At 43.7% G+C, this 20,458-nt stretch overlaps 1 protein-coding gene and 1 long non-coding RNA gene across 5 annotated transcripts; one reads left to right on the forward strand and one right to left on the reverse strand.

The window, feature by feature from the left end:
- The first annotated feature begins 14,957 nt into the window (after positions 1-14,957).
- On the forward strand, positions 14,958-20,117 carry LOC109942231 (uncharacterized). Of its 4 annotated transcripts, none has more exons than XR_002264905.2 (8): positions 14,958-15,255; positions 15,365-15,426; positions 15,554-15,605; positions 16,475-16,609; positions 17,105-17,209; positions 17,924-18,130; positions 18,990-19,410; positions 19,494-20,117. It is a non-coding gene; the product is annotated as an uncharacterized lncRNA (long non-coding RNA). The 4 variants fall into 4 exon arrangements; XR_002264906.2 differs by having other exon boundaries at positions 16,480-16,609; XR_002264908.2 differs by having other exon boundaries at positions 15,391-15,426; positions 16,480-16,609.
- LOC118473380 (uncharacterized) lies at positions 15,156-16,922 on the reverse strand. Its single transcript, XM_035962641.1, has 4 exons — positions 16,475-16,922; positions 15,555-15,605; positions 15,366-15,427; positions 15,156-15,256 (listed from the first exon to the last, which is right to left on the reverse strand). The coding sequence occupies exons 1-4, from the start codon at positions 16,607-16,609 to the stop codon at positions 15,178-15,180; spliced, it is 327 nt and encodes a 108-aa protein (XP_035818534.1). The 5' UTR covers positions 16,610-16,922; the 3' UTR covers positions 15,156-15,177.
- Positions 20,118-20,458: the final 341 nt, after the last annotated feature.

Consider the following 20,458-nt stretch of genomic DNA (forward strand, 5'->3'; position numbering starts at 1 on the left):
TCTTTCTTCTTTCTGTTTCTAACACTTAGATAGGTATATTAGTACACAAAACCAATGTACTAAGGCTTAGAAACATACCTTTACTTGTGATTTGCACTTTGTTCACCCATGGGCATAGATTCACATTTGAGCACTTGTGTTTGCACTCAATCACCAAAACACTTAGAAATGACCCAAGGGCACATTTCCCTGTCAATCTCCCCCTTTTTGGTGATTTATGCCAACACAACATAAAGCAACTAGAACAAGTGCAAAATCACTTCAAATAAAAATGAATTTGAGTTTTATTCAATTTTGGCATATATGGATCATTCTTTGCCACCACTTGGTTTGTTTTTGCAAATCAAACTCAAATCTCTATCTCTAAGTCAAACACACATGTTGAAGCATAAAGAGAGTCATTCCAAAAGAGATTGATCAAAGATTTCAAAAACTCCCCCTTTTTCCCATAATCACTACTTCTCCCCACAAGAAGCCAACTTTTGACAAAAGAGACAACAAAAGAGTTTTGACAAACCAAAAGCTCTACTCTACTATTTTCAAAATTTCTCAAGTGGTAGCTGATCCATTCACTTTGGCCTTTATTTTCTCCCCCTTTGGCATCAAGCACCAAAACGGAATCAATCTTGGCCCTTTAACCCCATTGCCTCACCAAAATCTTCAATAAGAATACAAAGGCAATAAGAGTCTAAAGATGAACTCGGAATAAGTTACCCTCTCATCGGAGTGCAGTGGAAGTCTTTCATGGCCCAAGTCCACCTTTTTCCCTTTCAATCCATCTTCGAGACTAAATCATCAAACTCAAGCATAAGGTTAGTCTCAAAGGGTCAAGTTGTAACATATCTCCCCCTAAACATATGCATCACTTTGCAACGGACTTGTGAGGTCCAGGGAGTGTTTGTACAACTTGAGCACCACAATAAGCAACAAAATGCAGAATGAACATGATCAAAGGCATAAACACATGTATGCTACAATTCAATCCAAGTTCCGCGAATCTAAGACATTTACTTACTACGCAACCTGCAAAAGGTCTTCTCATCTAGAGGCTTGGTAAAGATATCGGCTAGCTGGTTCTCGGTGCTAATATGAAACACTTCGATATCTCCCTTTTGCTGGTGGTCTCTCAAAAAGTGATGCTGGATGTCAATGTGCTTTGTGCGGCTGTGCTCAACAGGATTTTCCGCCATGCGGATAGCACTCTCATTATCACATAGGAGTGGGACTTTGCTCAGATTGTAGCCAAAGTCCCTGAGGGTTTGCCTCATCCAAAGTAGTTGCGCGCAACACTGTCCTGCGGCAACATACTCGGCCTCAGCGGTGGATAGGGCAACGGAAGTTTGTTTCTTAGAGTTCCATGACACCAGGGACCTTCCTAAGAATTGGCACGTCCCCGATGTACTCTTCCTATCGACCTTACATCCAGCATAGTCGGAATCTGTGTATCCAACCAAGTCAAAGGTAGACCCCTTTGGATACCAGAGCCCGAAGCAAGGCGTACCAACCAAATATCTAAGAATTCGCTTCACCGCCACTAAGTGACACTCCTTAGGATCGGATTGAAATCTAGCACACATGCATACGCTAAGCATAATATCCGGTCTACTAGCACATAAGTAAAGTAATGACCCTATCATTGACCGGTATGCCTTTTGATCAACGGACTTACCTCCTTTGTTGAGGTCAGTGTGTCCGTCGGTCCCCATCGGAGTCTTTGCGGGCTTGGCGTCCTTCATCCCAAACCGCTTTAGCAGATCTTGCGTGTACTTCGTTTGGGAGATGAAGGTGCCGTCCTTGAGTTGCTTCACTTGGAACCCAAGGAAGTAGTTCAACTCGCCCATCATTGACATCTCGAATTTCTGCGTCATCACCCTGCTAAACTCTTCACAAGACTTTTGGTTGGTAGAACCAAATATTATGTCATCGACATAAATTTGGCACACAAACAAATCACAATCACATGTCTTTGTAAAAAGAGTTGGATCAGCTTTCCCAACCTTGAAAGCATTAACAATTAGAAAGTCTCTAAGGCATTCATACCATGCTCTTGGGGCTTGCTTAAGTCCATAGAGCGCCTTAGAGAGCTTACACACGTGGTCGGGGTACCGTTCATCCTCGAAGCCAGGGGGTTGCTCTACGTACACCTCCTCCTTGATTGGTCCGTTGAGGAAGGCACTCTTCACATCCATTTGGTACAACCTGAAAGAATGGTGAGCGGCATATGCTAGCAAGATACGAATTGATTCTAGCCTAGCCACAGGCGCAAAAGTCTCCTCAAAGTCCAAACCTGCGACTTGGGCATAACCTTTTGCCACAAGTTGAGCCTTGTTCCTTGTCACCACCCCGTGCTCGTCTTGTTTGTTGCGGAACACCCACTTGGTTCCCACAACATTTTGCTTGGGACGAGGCACCAGCGTCCAAACTTCATTGCGCTTGAAGTTGTTAAGTTCCTCCTGCATGGCCAACACCCAATCCGGATCTAGCAAGGCCTCCTCTACCCTGAAAGGCTCAATAGAAGAGACAAAGGAGTAATGTTCTCAAAAATTAACTAATCGAGACCGAGTAGTTACTCCCTTGCTAATGTCACCCAGAATTTGGTCGACGGGATGATCCCTTTGTATCATTGCTCGAACTTGGGTTGGAGGTGCCGGTTCCGCTTCTTCCTCCATCACATGATCATCTTGTGCTCCCCCTTGATCACACGCCTCCTGTTGATGAACCTGTTCATCGTCTTGAGTTGGGGGATGCACCATAGTTGAGGAAGAAGGTTGATCTCGTTCATCTTGTTCCTGTGGCCGAACTTCTCCAATCGCCATGGTTCGTATAGCGGCCGTCGGAACATCTTCTTCATCTACATCATCAAGATCAACAACTTGCTCTCTTGGAGAGCCATTAGTCTCATCAAATACAACGTCGCTAGAGACTTCAACCAAACCCGATGATTTGTTGAAGACTCTATACGCCTTTGTATTTGAGTCATAACCTAACAAAAACCCTTCTACAGCTTTGGGAGCAAATTTAGAATTTCTACCCTTCTTCACTAGAATGTAGCACCTGCTCCCAAATACACGAAAGTAAGATACATTGGGTTTGTTACCGGTTAGTAGCTCATACGAAGTCTTCTTGAGGAGGCGATGAAGGTAGACCCTGTTGATGGCGTGGCAAGCCGTGTTTACGGCTTCCGACCAAAAACGCTCGGGGGTCTTGAATTCTCCAAGCATCGTCCTCGCCATATCGATTAGCGTCCTGTTCTTCCTCTCTACCACACCATTTTGTTGTGGTGTGTAGGGAGCGGAGAACTCGTGCTTGATCCCTTCCTCTTCAAGGAACTCCTCCACTTGAAAGTTCTTGAACTCAGACCCGTTGTCGCTCCTTATCTTTTTCACTTTGAGCTCAAACTCATTTTGAGCTCTCCTGAGGAAGCGCTTGAGGGTCCCTTGGGTTTCAGACTTATCCTGCAAAAAGAACACCCAAGTGAAGCGGGAAAAGTCATCAACAATAACTAGACCATACTTACTTCCTCCTATACTTAGATAGGCGACGGGTCCGAAGAGGTCCATATGCAGCAGCTCCAGGGGCCTTGATGTGGTCATCACATTCTTGCTGTGATGTGCTCCTCCCACCTGTTTACCTGCTTGACAAGCTGCACAAGGTCTATCTTTTTCGAATTGAACGTTAGTCAAACCTATCACGTGTTCTCCCTTTAGAAGCTTGTGAAGGTTCTTCATCCCCACATGTGCTAAGCGGCGATGCCACAGTCAGCCCATGCTAGTCTTAGCTATTAAGCATGCATCTAGACCGGCCTCTTCTTTTGCAAAATCAACTAAATAAAGTTTGCCGTCTAATACACCTTTAAAAGCTAGTGAACCATCACTTCTTCTAAAGATAGACACATCTACATTTGTAAATAGACAGTTATACCCCATATGACATAATTGACTAACAGATAGCAAGTTATATCCAAGACTCTCCACTAGAAACACATTAGAGATAGAATGCTCATTGGAGATCGCAATTTTACCTAGCCCTTTTACCTTGCCTTGATTCCCGTCACCGAATATAATTGAATCTTGGGAATCCTTATTCTTGACGTAGGAGGTGAACATCTTCTTCTCCCCCGTCATATGGTTTGTGCATCCGCTGTCGATAATCCAGCTTGAACCCCCGGATGCATAAACCTGCAAGGCAAATTTAGGCTTGGGACTTAGGTACCCAACTCTTGTTGGGTCCTACAAGGTTAGTCACAATTGTCTTAGGGACCCAAATGCAAGTTTTATCACCCTTGCATTTTGCCCCTAACTTCCTAGCAATCACCTTTCTATCCTTTCTACAAATTGCAAAGGAAGCATTCAAAGCATGATATATTGTAGAAGGCTCATTAACTTTCCTAGGAATATTAACAACATTTCTCCTAGGCATATTATGAACAACATTCCTTCTACCAACATGCACATGTGAAGAACTAGAAGCAAACATAGCATGAGAAAAATCATCGTCAGCATTATAACTCCTATAAGCATTTCTAGTTTGTCTCCTATCATGATACAAAAAGGCATGATTCTTTTTAGCACTAGTAGCCATAGGGGCCTTCCCTTTCTCCTTGGCGGAGATGGAAGCCTTATGGCTCGTCAAGTTCTTGGCTTCCCTTTTGTAGCCAAGTCCATCCTTAATTGAGGGATGTCTACCAATCGTATAGGCATCCCTTGCAAATTTTAATTTATCAAATTCGCTTTTGCTAGTCTTAAGTTGGGCATTAAGACTAGCCACTTCATCATTCACATTAGAAATTGAGACTAGGTGTTCACTACAAGCATCAATGTCAAAATCTTTACACCTAGTACAAATTACAACATGTTCTACATAAGAATTAGATTTATTTGCTACTTTTAGTTTAGCATTTAAATCATTGTTGACACCTTCTAAAGTAGAAATGGTTTTATGACAAGAAGATAATTCACTAGAAAGCACTTCATTTCTTTTAACTTCTAAAGCATAGGATTTTTGTGCCTCTACAAACTTATCATGTTCATCATACAACAAATCCTCTTGCTTTTCTAAAAGCCTATCCTTTTCATTCAAGGCATCAATCAATTCATTGATTTTATCTATCTTAGATCTATCTAAGCCTTTGAATAAGCATGAATAGTCTATGTCATCATCATCACTAGACTCATTATCACTAGAGGAAGCATAAGTGGAGTCTCGAGTACTCACCTTCTTCTCCCTTGCCATAAGGCATGTGTGATGCTCGTTGGGGAAGAGAGATGACTTGTTGAAGGCGGTGGCGGCGAGTCCTTCATTGTCGGAGTCGGTGGAGGAGCAATCCGAATCCCACTCCTTTCCTATATGTGCCTCACCCTTGGCCTTCTTGTAATGCTTCTTCTTCTCCCTTTTGTTCCCCTTTTCCTGGTCACTTTCATTATCGGGGCAGTTAGCAATGAAATGACCAATCTTACCACATTTAAAGCACGAGCGCTTCTCCTTTGTCTTGGTCTTGCTTGGTTGTCCCTTGCGACCTTTAAGTGCCGTCTTGAAGCGCTTAATGATGAGGGCCATCTCCTCATTATTGAGCCCGGCCGCCTCAACTTGCGCCACCTTGCTTGGTAGCGCCTCCTTGCTCCTCGTTGCCTTGAGAGCAAGGGGTTGCGGCTCGTTGATCGGACCATTCAAGGCGTCGTCCACGTATCTTGCCTCCTTGATCATCATTCGCCCGCTAACGAATTTTCCGAGTACCTCCTCGGGCGTCATCTTCGTGTACCTGGGATTCTCACGAATATTGTTCACGAGATGAGGATCAAGAACGGTAAATGACCTTAGCATTAGGCGTACAACGTCATGATCCGTCCATCGCGTGCTTCCGTAGCTCCTTATTTTGTTGATAAGGATCTTGAGCCGGTTGTATGTTTGCGTCGGCTCCTCACCCCTTATCATCGCGAATCGTCTGAGCTCGCCCTCCACCAACTCCATCTTGGTGAGTAATGTGACATCATTCCCCTCATGAGAGATCTTGAGGGTGTCCCAAATCTGCTTGGCATTGTCCAAGCCGCTCACCTTGTGATACTCGTCCCTGCACAAAGAGGCTAGCAACACAGTAGTAGCTTGTGCATTTTTATGGATCTGTTCATTAATAAACGAAGGACTATTCGAGCTATCAAATTTCATTCCACTTTCCACAATCTCCCAAATGCTTGGATGGAGAGAAAATAGGTGTGTACGTATTTTGTGACTCCAAAATCCGTAGTCCTCTCCATCAAAGTGAGGAGGCTTGCCAAGTGGAATGGGGAGCAAATGAGCATTTGAGCTGTGCGGAATGCGCGAATAATCAAAAGAAAAGTTTGAGTTAACCATCTTTTGTTTGTCGTAGTCGTCGTCCTTGTGAGAAGAAGTAGACTCGTCGCTGTCGTAGTAGACGATTTCCTTGATACGTCTTGTCTTCTTCTTCTTCCCATCTTTACGTCTGTGGCCCGAGCCAGAGTCGTTGGATTTGTCATCTTTTGGCTCGTTGACGATGGACTCCTTTTCCTTGTCATTGATCACGATTCCCTTCCCCTTAGGATCCATCTCTTCGGGCGGTTAGTCCCTTTCTTGAAGAGAACGGCTCCGATACCAATTGAGAGCACCTAGAGGGGGGGTGAATAGGTGATCCTGTGAAACTTAAACTTATAGTCACAAAAACTTGTTAAGTGTTAGCACAATAGTTGCCAAGTGGCTATAAAGGAGTCTCAACACCGCAATACCACAAGAGATCAATCACAGAGATGACACAGTGAATTATCCCGTGGTTCGGCCAAGACCAACGCTTGCCTACTCCACGTTGTGGCGTCCCAACGGACGAGGGTTGCAATCAACCCCTCTCAAGCGGTCCAAAGACCCACTTGAATACCACGGTGTTTTGCTTGCTTTTTCTCAATCCCGCTTGCGAGGAATCTCCACAACTTGGAGCCTCTCGCCCTTACAATTGAAATTCACAAAGAAACACAGAGCAAAGGGGGGAATGAGCAACGCACACAAGACTTCAAAAGATCAGAGCAACAACACGCACACAAGTAGCAACAAGAGCTCGCAACACGACTCAAAGAGTTCACAACTCCACAAGAGCTCTAAATGCTATCACAATGAAACGAATGCGCGAGATCGATGTCTTGGTGCTTAGGAATGTTGTAGGAATGCTTGGTGTCCTCCTCCATGCGCCTAGGGGTCCATTTTATAGCCCCAAGGCAGCTAGGAGCCGTTGAGAACAAATCTGGAAGGCCATCCTTGCCTTCTGTCATCGGGCGCACCGGACAGTCCGGTGCACACCGGACAGTGTCCGGTGCCCGATTCCTTTCCTTAAATGGCGAAGCCGACCGTTGCAGATCTGGGAGCCGTTGGCGCACCGGACAGTCCGGTGCCCCCTTCCGACCGTTGGCCCGGCCACGTGTCGCGCGCAGATCCCGCGGCCGACCGTTGGCTCGGCCGACCGTTGGCTCACCGGACAGTCCGGTGCACACCGGACAGTCCGGTGAATTATAGCCGTACGCCGTCGGCTGGGATTCCCGAGAGCGACCACTTCGCCCGAGGCAGCCTGGCGCACCGGACACTGTCCGGTGCACCACCGGATAGTCCGGTGCCCCAGACCGAAATAGCCTTTTGGCTGTACACAGCCAATTCTTCTCTTCTTTCTTCTTTCTGTTTCTAACACTTAGATAGGTATATTAGTACACAAAACCAATGTACTAAGGCTTAGAAACATACCTTTACTTGTGATTTGCACTTTGTTCACCCATGGGCATAGATTCACATTTGAGCACTTGTGTTTGCACTCAATCACCAAAACACTTAGAAATGACCCAAGGGCACATTTCCCTTTCAGGGCCTGGCTGGAGCATCTGCCTTCTGCGCAGATCTTCGACTGGGACGACCTGGTCAAAGCTTTCGTGGGAAATTTACAAGGCACGTACGTGCGCCCTGGGAACTCATGGGATCTCCGAAGCTGCCGCTAGCAGCCAGGGAATCCCTCCGAGAGTACATCCGGCGGTTTTCGAAGCAGCGCACCGAGCTGCCCAACATTACCGACTCGGATGTCATCGGGGCTTTCCTTGCCGGCACCACTTGTCGAGACCTGGTGAGCAAACTGGGGCGCAAGACTCCCACCAAGGCGAGCGAATTGATGGACATCGCCACCAAGTTTGCCTCGGGTCAGGAGGCGGTCGAAGCCATCTTCTGGAAAGACAAGCAGCCTCAGGGAGAGCCGAAGGAAGATGCCCCCGAGGCATCCGCCCAGCGTGGCACGAAGAAGAAGACCAGGAAGAAGGCGCAAACAAAGCGCAACACCGCTGACGCGAATCTCGTCGCTGCTGCCGAGCGCAGGAACCCTCGGAAGCCTCCTGGAGGGGCCGGCGTGTTCGACAAGATGCTCAAGGAGTCGTGCCCCTATCACCAGGGTCCCGTCAAGCACACCCTTGAAGAATGTGTCATGCTCCGTCGCTACTTCCATAAGGTCGGGCCTCCGGCAGAAGATGGCAAGGGCCAAGGCAACAACAAGAAGGAGGGCGACAGGGAAGAGGACTTCCCGGAGGTCCACAACTGCTTCATGATCCACGACGGGCAGGTGGCGAACGCCTCAGCTCGGCACCGCAAGCAAGAGCGTCGGGAGGTCTGCTCGGTAAAGGTGGCAGCGCCAGTCTACCTAGACTGGTCCGACAAGCCTATCACCTTCAACCGGGGTGACCACCCCGACTTCGTGCCAAGCCCAGGGAGGTACCCGCTCGTCGTTGATCCGATCATCGGCAACGTTAGGCTCTCCAAGGTCCTCATGGACGGAGGCAGCAGCCTCAACATCATCTACGCCGAGACCCTGGAACTCTTAGGGGTTGATCGGTCCGAGGTCCGGGCCGGTGCGGCACCCTTCCACGGGATCGCACCCGGAAAGCGTATCCTGCCCCTCGGGCAGATTGACCTACCCGTCTGCTTCGAAACTCCCTCCAACTTCCGAAAGGAAACCCTCACCTTCGAGGTAGTTGGGTTCCGAGGGACCTACCACACGGTGTTGGGAAGACCGTGCTATGCCAAGTTCATGGCCATCCCCAACTACACCTACCTCAAGCTCAAGATGTCAGTGTAACACCCCTGGTGTTACTATAACTAAAACTTGAGCATGACATCATAAGCATTGGCATTGCATATGTGTGACCCACCTAGAGTGCATTCACTAGGCAAAAATTTCAAACAAGTTGTATTGTTTTAATGTTTTTGCAAATGGAACCCTGGTTAATGGACTTAACCCTAAATAGTGATTAAAGGGGTAAAACTCAACTCAAGTTAAGAAAACCTAAATACTTTAGGGTAAAAGTCATAAAATGACCCTAAGAGTAAACTTGAATCACTTTTATACCCCTGAGATACCAGAAACCCTAATTGGAACCCTGGAAAACCCTAAAACTAAACCCTAGGGGTCTATATGCAAAATTAGTCCACTTTTGGACTAAAGTGCAAAAACCAAGCCAAATAAGTATTTTAAGTCCATTGGTTCACAAATATGTGAATTTACAAGCCAAACCCTGAGATTTGGACTTAAGTGCAAAATGGACCTCATTTGAGTTCTACACTAAGTCTGAAATTCAGTGTTAAAGGCTCCACTTTGGGGCTTTGTAACTTTCAAAGTATAGGGTTTTTGCCCTAGGTCACCACATCAAGATTGTAGCCCCACTATAGGAGTATAACTTTGCTTAAGGTTGTGAGCTCATTTGTTAAGAAGAATTTAGAGATAATTAAGCCTGAAGTTTGGCTGTCAGGCTGATTAAGTCTGAAAATCAGGCTGACAGTGGACTGACATCAACTTCAAGCCCAAATTTATGCCTGATCTACTGGCCTTTTGTGACAACACCATATAGCAAAAATGTAGTTGGTATAATGCTCTACAAGTTTGCTGCAATGCTTGACTTGTGTTGTCACAGGGAATTAAGAGAAAATCTCTCTCCATGTTGGGCTGTCAGGTGACTGAATCAGGTTTTGCCATGGTACAGTAGCTAAATGGGTGAGATCGCTAGTACGGCTGTTCTCACCGCCGGCGACCCTTCTACGCCAAAATTCGCGCCGCCGCCGTCCGGGTTCGTGTGCGGTATGGAGTGGATAACGTCGGGGAAGAATAGCTCGTACGTGGCACCATTCCCTGAGCTCGGCCGAGGTTACTCACCGGCGGCCGCCGTGACTCAGTGAAATTCCGCCGCGGTGGCGCACATGCCGTAGTTCTCCCTCCCTGTACCTTTTACCGACGTGGTCGACATGCCTTAGTGATGCTCTTCTCGGCCGCGAGGTGACCACTGGGCCGGCGCAGCTATAAATAGCCATGCTCCGCGGCAAGGTATGAGCATCGCGCACACCATAGGTTGAACCAAAGCAGAAATTCGTGCTGCCTCTGCCCCCTCCTCCCAAATTAGTTGTGCGCAGCAAAAACTAGAACCCTATATAGCCGTATAGCCCAAAGCTCTGCCCTCAATTCCACTCGTGAACGCCGCAGCGCCATTTTCCCCTAAATCGGTTCGCCGCCCCGTGAAGAACAGCCCGTTCGTGGCCAAACCACTCTGGTAAGGATCTGCCTAAATTGAGTGTTGTTTCTGCAACTCCATAAGCTTGTGATGCTCACCGACCCGTTAAATCGAACTAGACCACTCCCAATCCGCGGGAATGTATACTCCCGTGCTCGGTTCCCGCCGTGCACATGGACAAGCCATTCTCAGGGTGTTCGTGCCAAATTGTTAGGTGTCCTGTGGTCCCTGGTAGTCGCTAAAGCCTCCCCGATGGTTAGTCCGGGCAGTCGTCGCCGGCCATGGCCGGTACAGACCTCGTCGGTGATGAACGGGGAGCGCGCCGTGACCAGGGGTACTCGTGGAGAAGAATTAGAAACCCGAGGGCATTTCTGCAATCTGTCAGTGACTTGATACAATAGTGAATGGATCTATTTCTGTTTAGCCGTTAAACCGTGGGCCTTTCTGCAAAATCGCCAGGGCGCGGACGCGCGCGCGCGTTCCCGCGTGGGCATGGGCCGTTTGAGCTAGATTTGGCCCAGTACTGTGTAGAGTTTTTCCTTTTTCTTTTTCAGTGAAACTTTAGAAATCTGTAGAAAATTATAGAAAAATGATAAAATTGTGAAACTAATTTTCCTAGGTTTGTTATTTTCCATAGTATTTAATAAAACTAAGTTGGTGATTTTTAGTGAAAGTAAGAAATTTTAGGGTATTTAAAATGGTTAAAAGTCTTGGTTATAGATTTTTAGAAAATAATTGGTAAGTCCTAAAATGCCCAAAATTTTTATATGAGTGTTATACACTATTTAGAAGCCTTGGGTAGAGTTTGAATTGATTTGGACCTTGTTTGATCACCAAACCCCAAAACCACCTCCCCCTGCCCTATGAACTCCTTTACCGACTCCGGAAACCCTAAGTTCCCGGAACTCCGTGAAGGAAAGTTGTACTCAAGACATAAATAATAAGTTTATATTATCTTTGCATCCTCATGAGCATCTCATGGCATCCATTCTTATACTTGTGAATGGCTATGATTAGAACGTGAAGAAGAGATAGAAGTCACTGAAGAGCAAGTACAACCACCTTTGCACACTCAGGCCGGGAATAGTTTCTACTTCGATATCTGTGGATCCGAACCCGAATCACCTGTAAACGAAGGCAAGCCCCGGTGCATTTGCCACCTTCCTTGCTATTTTAAAATCTTTCTCACTTGATTGCTGCATTAGGTGATAGGAGTTGCTTGATAAAACCATTCCTACATTACCTTCCTTGAATTGGATTACCTTCCTTGATCACCTGTTTTACAAAAGCTTTTTAATGCTTAGCTTTGCTTTAGAAAAACAAAAGGTTTTGTTTTTACAAAATATGTTGTGGCAAAAGTGGGTGGGATGTTTTTTTCGAAAATAAAACTTGATGATGGATCTATCAAAGGCCTTGATAGGTTCAACATCGGAAAAGATGTACCTCTGCCAGGTACCAACTTTGGGTTTGAAATGATTAAGCTGAGACCAAGCGGGTGACTTGCACGAGAAGAGAGTCTCGGTGTAGTGTCTCCGTCTGAGTCGATTAAGGACCGTCTCGATGTAGGCTTGTTGATCGAGGACCCTTTAGCTGGTCACATGCCTCGTCATGGGTAAGCCTTGCCTCGGGCAGACTAAGGCCGGAATAAGACAACACGAGATGGGCGTGGAGCGGTGGCGAGAGTAGCGTGTACCCTCCGTGGCAAGAGGCTGGACGGTGGTGTATCTGTGCTCTCGGTCTGCGTGAACCTGATCCGGTCTTAAGAACCCCGGTGGCGGGTTGACATATGCAAGGGTTAAGTGCTACATATGTCGTGTGATTGGAGATCCTCAGCTGAGTATAATCGATTCGGATCGCCGTACCTTCGCGGTCATGAAGACTTGGTCACTACCCTACACGTAGCATTCCACTTAAGACGATGGGCTTTTGTTAAGAAATTGGCTAGTGCAGGACCAGTGATTGAACTAGGGTAGAAAGAGCTCTAGTGCAGATAATTTTACTTAACTTGACAAATTAAAACTGGATCTTTAAGGATCCACTTTAGTAAGCATTTCTGCAAAACAGAGTCTTTGAATATTGAAAAGCCTTACCTTGACTCCCATATAACCAGCATATCCTTGAGAGTCTTTTCTTTAGTCGGGTAAGACTTGCTGAGTATTCCATACTCAGGGTTTATCCCTTCGTTGTTTTTAGGTGAGGAAGTAGCAGACTTTTGCTGCTTCTGTGCCAAGGTGGTTCCAAAAGAAGAAAATCAAGACTGAAGTGCGGGAGGACTCGGTCCTCCACTTAGGATCTTTTGCTTTCGACTTCTCGGGAGGAGTTTGTGCCTCCCTGGTTTGTATAATAATACTTATATGCACTCACTTTTAGTCTGGTCTGTAATAACATAACTTAAGCTTGCTTTGAAATAAATGTAAGATTATGTAATTCGCTTCCGCATTTTCTTCATCTCCGATGTTCTGTAATGTCTACAAGATGGGTGAAACGTTCCTGGTAAGGTAAGGAAAGATACCGAACTTGTCAAGTAGTTCAGGGGCACCTACAGGGTTGTCTGATGTCTGTGAGACAAGGACAACTGTAGGTGGGCCTAATTACTTGGGAGGTTCCGTCACAGTCAGGCCCCAACGGGATCATCACCGTCGGATCCACGTACCGCCACGCGTACGAATGCGACGTGGAATGCGTGGAGTACGCTGAGGCCCTCACCGAGTCCGAGGCCCTCATCACCGACCTGGAACGCCTCTCCAAGGATCTGTCATAAAAATAGAAACCGCATGCATGCGACTGCCATGTTTTTTGGATCTGTCATAAAAATAGGATCGTAATAACAACCTACTAAAGCTATCAACCTCTAATTGACTCGGTATTTACGCTTATAATTGAGGGATTTTATGCTCAAAACTTAAGGTTTTTACGCTCCACCCGGAGATGCGTCCACCAGTGAACAACATGCCAGATTTTTTACGCAGTCTAAGGAATTGCATAAATACCTACACCGTGTAGTATAATTTGTTTCAGTATACATCATAAACTAGTTCTAATGCGTTTAGTTGCATGGCTGTTGGAGGGATCCTATATTTATGAAGGAAATAAAACATTAAATGTGATTTTTTGTTTCTATGCATGCAATTTATTTCCTTTCATTGCATATTCTTTCCATCATAAATTCGTGTGCATGCAGCCTGTAGCAGATTTTTACGCAGTATACCGAATTGCATAATTATCTACACAGTGTAGCATATTTAGTATCAGTATATAGCATAAAATGGTCATTACGAGTTTTAGTTGCATGTCTGTTTCAGCGATCCTAAATTTATGAAGGAAATAAAGCATTTAAAATAGAAACCGCCACACATATCTTTCCTAAATTTACGCGCATGCAAGGGAACGTGATTGACTCATGCATGCATTTTGCCATAATTTTAGGATCTGTATAACCGCATGCATGCGACTGCCATGTTTTTCGGATCTGCCATAAAAATAAGATCGTAATAACAACCTACTAGAGCTATCAACCTCTCACATTTGCTCGTATATACGCTTATAATTGAGGGATTTTATGCTCAAAACTTAAGGTTATTACGCTCCAACCCGGAGGTGCGTCCACCAGTGAACAACATGACAGATTTTTTACGCAGTGTAACGAATTGCATAAATACCTACACCATGTAGTATAATTTGTATCAGTATATGTCATAAACTAGATTTAATGTGTTTTAGCTGCATGTCTGTTGGAGGGACCTTATATTTATGAAGGAAATAAAACATTAAATACGATTTTTTGTTTCTATGCGTGTAATTCATTTCCTTTCATTGCACATTATTTTTATCATAAATTCGTGTGCATGCAGCTGGTAACAGATTTTTACGCAGTATATCGAATTGTATAATTATTAACACAGTGTAGCATATTTAGTCTCAGTATATATCATAAAATGGTCCTTACGCGTCTAGCTGCATGGCTGTTGCAGCGATCCTAAATTTATGGAGGAAATAAAGGATTTTAAAAACAGAAACTGTCGCACATATCTTTCCTAAATTTATGCGCATGCATTGGATCGTGTTTGACTCATGCATGCATTCCTTTTTTTGCGCTAACAGACGTGGGGCAGGTGACGCACCCGACAGTCTGTTTGGGCGCGCTGGTTGAACCAGTTTGCAGGGGTGGTCGGTCTGGGCTTCCTTTAACTATTGGAAGCCCAGGGCTCCCGTTATACCTACCCTATATATATATATATATATATATATATATATATATAGCACATACAAAATCAAGCTAGACAAAATAAAGAGATAAAAATTTGAGCACATAAAAAAGTAGATATAAAAATCAGGTTTTGATCGTGAGACCTTTTGGTCCTAGGCCAATAAATATTTCATTACACCAGTCTTATATCTCATGGCAGCACATTGAACAAATTATTATTTATGTGTTGAGTCATAACTGTGCCCTAGTCGTCCCACCAACTGATAAGCAGAATCGATCTCCTCCCATCACCTCCATCACAACCTCTCGACGGCAGCTTCATCCCCACCTCAATCGGCGGCAGCCTAGGGCTTCATCCCCCACCCCCAATTCCATGTCATGTGGATCTGAATCAGCCCACTCCCAAATCTCCAATCCACTCGCCGGCTTTTCCTCGTGCCCAGTTCACGACATTTGCTCGGGGATCTGACCAATGTCGTCTTCTGCTCGTGTTCCTCGCAGCCGCTCAGATTGGAGATCAAGGTGTGCCTGCTCGACCTCACTGGATCTCAGTTTCCATGTTGTCCTCCTTCTTCTCGCGACGCTTTGATTTTGCGCCGCAGTTTGATTTTGTTTCCATTGTGGTGATTAGTGGAAATTTTCTCAATGGTCGGACAGGGTCAAGTTGGTGGACTTGCACCCCACATAGGCATGGTAAGTTCACATTCTGTTTTTGGTTCCATTCACTAAATTTTGAGCCATTTCGTCTGCGTGTGTAGTGTGCTTACCGCTTTGGCGTGCTTGTTCTTATTTTTGATTATATGTCGTTTGCATCATGCAGGATGTCGAGCCTGTACTCGAGGAGTGCCTGCATCTGGGATTATCAAACACAGGTAGCCTGAATCTATTTTTGTAAACACAATGTGCATGATTTTATACCAAGCAAATAAGTTACTCAGTTGCTTTGGCTTTTCTAGAAATAACATATTTATTATGTATATAGGCATATAATATATCTAGTTGCATAGCAAAAGCTATGCATCTAGTAAAGCCAAAACGACCTATATTTTGGGACATAGGGTGGTGTGAACCAAACATAACATTTGGGTTTACTCTCTCAATGCTAGATTCTTTATTCTAGACATCTTTGCCGTTGCTATGATATATATGGTGCTGCCTATTGTTTGGTGCTGACATGCTGTAGAATTTGTATGACTAAGTTTCAGTTATGCTTTAAAAACTTGATGGTCGCATTCCTTATTTCTCTAATTATATGTTGTTCAAGTATATAGAGGCATTAGGGCTGCAAACAACACCTTGATCGTTCTGATACATTATTATGCTTGTACACTGAAAATGCTCGATCCTGGGTTACTGTCGATAGTTCAGTTTCTTTTGCCACTGGGTGATCATTTATTATGTATTTAAACAACTATCATATTTAAACAAGGTCTACCTATATGGTATATAAAAATCGGGTCTTTAGTGAATCCTGGATCTGCCATTGTAGACAAGGACAATGACGATGAGGTGAACGGGAGATTACGGTTTGAGTCTTTAATCACATTTTTAGGGATTCAGTTTAACGAGGGATTTGACCTATGTTAATTTGTTTGTTTTGTTATTGTTGCAAGGACATCTGCTTTTATGTTCAATCATAGCTGTGGCATGATCTATTTGTATGCATAACCATAAGACTTACCTCAATAAAATTCAAGGTTCTGTTCTGTCTATCTAAGTTAACTTGTAATATTTTTTTTAGTTTAGTCAATTTGTAGGAGAGAGGACGCCATACATCAAAGATGACTGAAGAAGAGGAAGATGAAGAATACCTCGAAGAGGAAGAAGATGCCCTTGCTGGTGCAGGGGGGAACACATTTAGTTTCACAACCTTCATGTGAGCCCTTTGTTGACTATTTGTTACTACCTTGACATATGCTATTTCCTTGCTTTAATAACTACCTCAAGTTGACGGAAGAATTACTTGTTAAATAGATGTTTTTCTTTGTTACCATAAAATTATTTCAACGCTATTTATGAACCTAGGTAAATTGAGTCTTGCACTGGCTTTGAAAGTGAATAAGTGATTCGGGTGAGGTGCAAACTAAAACAATATTATTAAGTATACTGATTCGGGTGAGGTGCAAATTGAACCAACATTATCCCATAAGGCCATAACTGATTTTTATATTTATGTTCTATAACTAAGATGACCAGGAACCCTGAAATGAATGCTGACCTATTTTGCCCAATAACTACTACTCGGTAAATGGCATGGTGTGTTTGCCTTTGTTGGGAGTGGCTATAGTAATAATCTGACCAACATTTCCTGTAGATGAATTTTGGTAGTGGAGTAGATCTGTGCACTGATGTGTGGTTCTGTTGTTGCAAGCTCTTAACCCCTCCGATCCCGGTGCGTGGCGGATTAGACTCCGATGGGGAAGTCTCTGGCGAGGTGGATCAAGTTCGTGCTCTTCGGGAAGAAGTCGTCGTCCAGGTCCAGCTCCACCAAGGCCAATAATTTATCGATAAGAATGTTGTTACGATTTCAAGTGTGGCTCAAGATATGCATCTCCAGCTATGGAGTAGGGATCTGTTCTAGCCAATGCTGCCCTTATTTTTCAATATGTAGAAAGGTGTGAGTAACAAAGGGGCAGCTGCTGCCAGGAAAGAGCTCACGTTCTCTGAGAGCTCTCTAGTGATCTCGGAGCTTGTGCTTGTTAGCGCCCATAACAACGAGACCATGCGGGAGGTGGCAAAGGGTGAAAATTCTAGCATGCAATAAGTGCTAGTGACTGATGTCAGTCAAGACTTAGAGAAGCAGGCAGTGTGGGGCTGATACGTCCAATGATGCTGAGAGGGTGAGGGAACAACGAGCGGTCATGAAGGCACAAGCTGCCTTCCATTATTATCTTGTAATTTTTGTTTATCTCAAATTATCTGTTTCATTCATCTACCTTCACTACTTATGCATTCTGGTCGTGCCATGTTCCAATGATATCAAGCACTGCACCAAGTTTCTTAGAGTCATTCATATAAAATGATAAGGCAAATAATTTTTTTGTCTTCCTACATAAATTCTTTACGTCTAATGATTTGTGAATATAGTCAAATTAGTAGTGAATTGACTATTATGAAAAAAATTGTTTCAATAAGTTTGGGTCCTTGAGCATATATTTATCATCAGCAAATAACTTCCATTCTTATGCAGGATGATTTTGGATTCAAGCTGAAAGAAGAGGCTATGCTGAATAGAGTACTAAAGGAGACAATCTTGTCAAAGGTAGTTGCCATTGAACAATTGCAATCTGATCTGGCATCTTCATTTCGCATCCAAGATGTTATGAGAAATGAGATCCAGAGAGTCCAGAATGAACTTTCTTGCATAACCCACAAAGCTAAGCAGTTGGAGCTTCAGGTATCATGTGTTCCTTGCATATTTCGTATCTATTTTCCCTAATAAACTAGCAATTCATTGTTTTTATCTAATCAAAGTAGGATTTTGGTAACAGTTTCTCTTTCATAATGTATTAATCTTAGTTTGTCTATTGTTAGCCAATTGTAGTGGTCAAGTTGCAGTATGTCTCAAAATACTTATAAGTAGGTAGAACTTTTTGCTGAGTGAACTGGTTACCAAACGGGTATTTCGAGGCCAACTGATGCCAATCATCTCTTTGATCTATAAAATTATTAGAAATGCATTTTAATGATTGAATCAAGTTATTTGCTGCTTGTTTGTCTTTAGCAAATCATTTTTTTTGCATATTGCCAACATTCTATGATAAATTTTTCCCAAGTGGAGATTAGGTCTACTATGTGAGTGTTCAGTTAGATATTCCTTTGAATGTTTCTAGAACCAGTTCTAAAGTTCGAGATAATGTGAGGTAGCATACAAAACAACGTATTGTTGGAGAGGCTTACTGTCAACAAACATTCATTCCAGGGGTCATCTTGGTGGTCATATAAGGAACACTAGGAGAAAACGACATAAATTAGTATTACACTGTCATGTTTTTGTATATAAAGTAGGCCATACAGCTTCATTAGAAGTCTAGTCTAGAGACAGCAGTGGGCTATCATTGAATGCTATGTTGTTTTAAAGACCAACCCATAATGTTGTGATTGTTACGGTGCCAAATGGCATGCTTCTTCACGATGGCACATGATATTTATATATGCTAGAATATAAGCTCTGTTTACAGTATTTTCCTCAAGTTCTCCTGCTGTGTTTGCTGCACTTATCCAAGAAGGATGAGTTAATCGATGAGATCCAACAGGATTTCCAGTAATCTACGAAGGAGCTGGCTGCTCTTCGTGGAACACTGAAAACGGTGATGGAAGACAGGGACCTGTAGTGGCAGGAGGTGAAGTAGCTGAGAAGAAACATGAGCATCATGCAGAACGAGGTTGTATCGCTGAAGAAGAAGATCGAAGCCTTGGACGAAGACATACTTGTCAAGGAGGGACAGATCACGATATTGCAGGACAGCATCGACAAGCCGTTCAACATCATCTGCAGCCCAAGTTCGATGCAAGAGTTCGACATGGCGTGAAGACGGCTGCTGTTTTGTAAGTGAGTTGGTGGATGAAAATTCAAGTTATTGTAGAAGACAACATATTTTTTTGCTTATTACAGCTTGCTATGATGTTCTGAACTATGATGGGTTCAGCAGGCGCCATTTTTCTCTTAGAGCAATTGTAAGTGCTTGTTTTCCTTTCATGTTTGTACTTGCAACTTGCGGTATACTATACTGATGAATAATCTTTAACCTTTATATTAGGTTGACATATAAGAAATGGTGGCAGCACCAGCTTAGGATGTACAACAATTGAATCTCCTACAGAAGTTGTTTCTAATGTGCTACTGAGCTCTATTGTATTCCAGCCTACGCAATCTTGGTCTCCAGTGTGCCTCCAAGAAAAGCTCCATAGCCCCATAGTTTCTGCAAAGGTTCAACAACTTCAGGATCAATTATAGGATGAGAAGCAAGAAAAAATGGACTTCATGAAGAAGCGGAAACCATTGATAATATCAAGAGGTCGATGGAAGAAAATAACAACCTCCTTCGTCAACTATTAAGCTTCAATTGAAGACAAGTGTCTCCATCATAAGTCTAGTTGACTACTATAGGATCTGCAGTCTTGTGGCAGCTATAGTAGGTGTTTATAGTAGCTCTAGATTTCAAGCTATAGGATTATTTTTTATTATGTTTAATGTTTAATACTTTGAGTTGAAGTTATAAGATTTGCTTTGAATTTTAAGTTAAAGGATTTGCAGATATATGGTTTGAAGTTATATGCTTATTTGATGGATGAATTATTTGTGTTCAACAAATTCATACGATATTTTGGCTATGATGTGTAATATTCTATGACGATATCAATTCATATGATGTGTTCCTTCCGATGATGGTTGTTTCTGTCAAAAATGCTTCACCACATCACTTGCCACGTAATCATATTTTATGATGACAATATTTGTCACAAATCTATTGCCACGTTAGCTGCCACCTCCTAATTTATGATGAAATTTTTTGTCACAACAATTTTTTCATGTCATCTGCCATGTGGCTTGCCACGTGATCAAATCTATGACAAATGTTTTCGTCATAAATGTTTTGCCACGTCACATACCACGTCATCACCATTGGCCACGTGGCAATGCATGACAGTATGAATTGTGACGTTTTTAGAGGCATTTATGACGCAATAGAGCGTCATAGATGTAGTGACGAATTTGATGCGC

Source organism: Zea mays, chromosome 9, assembly GCF_902167145.1.
Source record: "Zea mays cultivar B73 chromosome 9, Zm-B73-REFERENCE-NAM-5.0, whole genome shotgun sequence".
NCBI classification, from domain to species: domain Eukaryota; kingdom Viridiplantae; phylum Streptophyta; class Magnoliopsida; order Poales; family Poaceae; genus Zea; species Zea mays.

Excerpts from the sequence above, each read along its gene's own strand:
- LOC118473380 (XM_035962641.1), bottom strand. The coding sequence starts at position 16,609 with ATGAAGGTTGTGAAACTAAATGTGTTCCCCCCTGCACCAGCAAGGGCA. Across the intron at positions 15,606-16,474 it reads TCTCCTACAAATTGACTAAA|CTGTGTTTGATAATCCCAGA; the intron begins CTAAAAAAAATA and ends GATTCAGGCTAC. Across the intron at positions 15,257-15,365 it reads CGACCATTGAGAAAATTTCC|CCTTGATCTCCAATCTGAGC; the intron begins ACTAATCACCAC and ends CGAGCAGGCACA.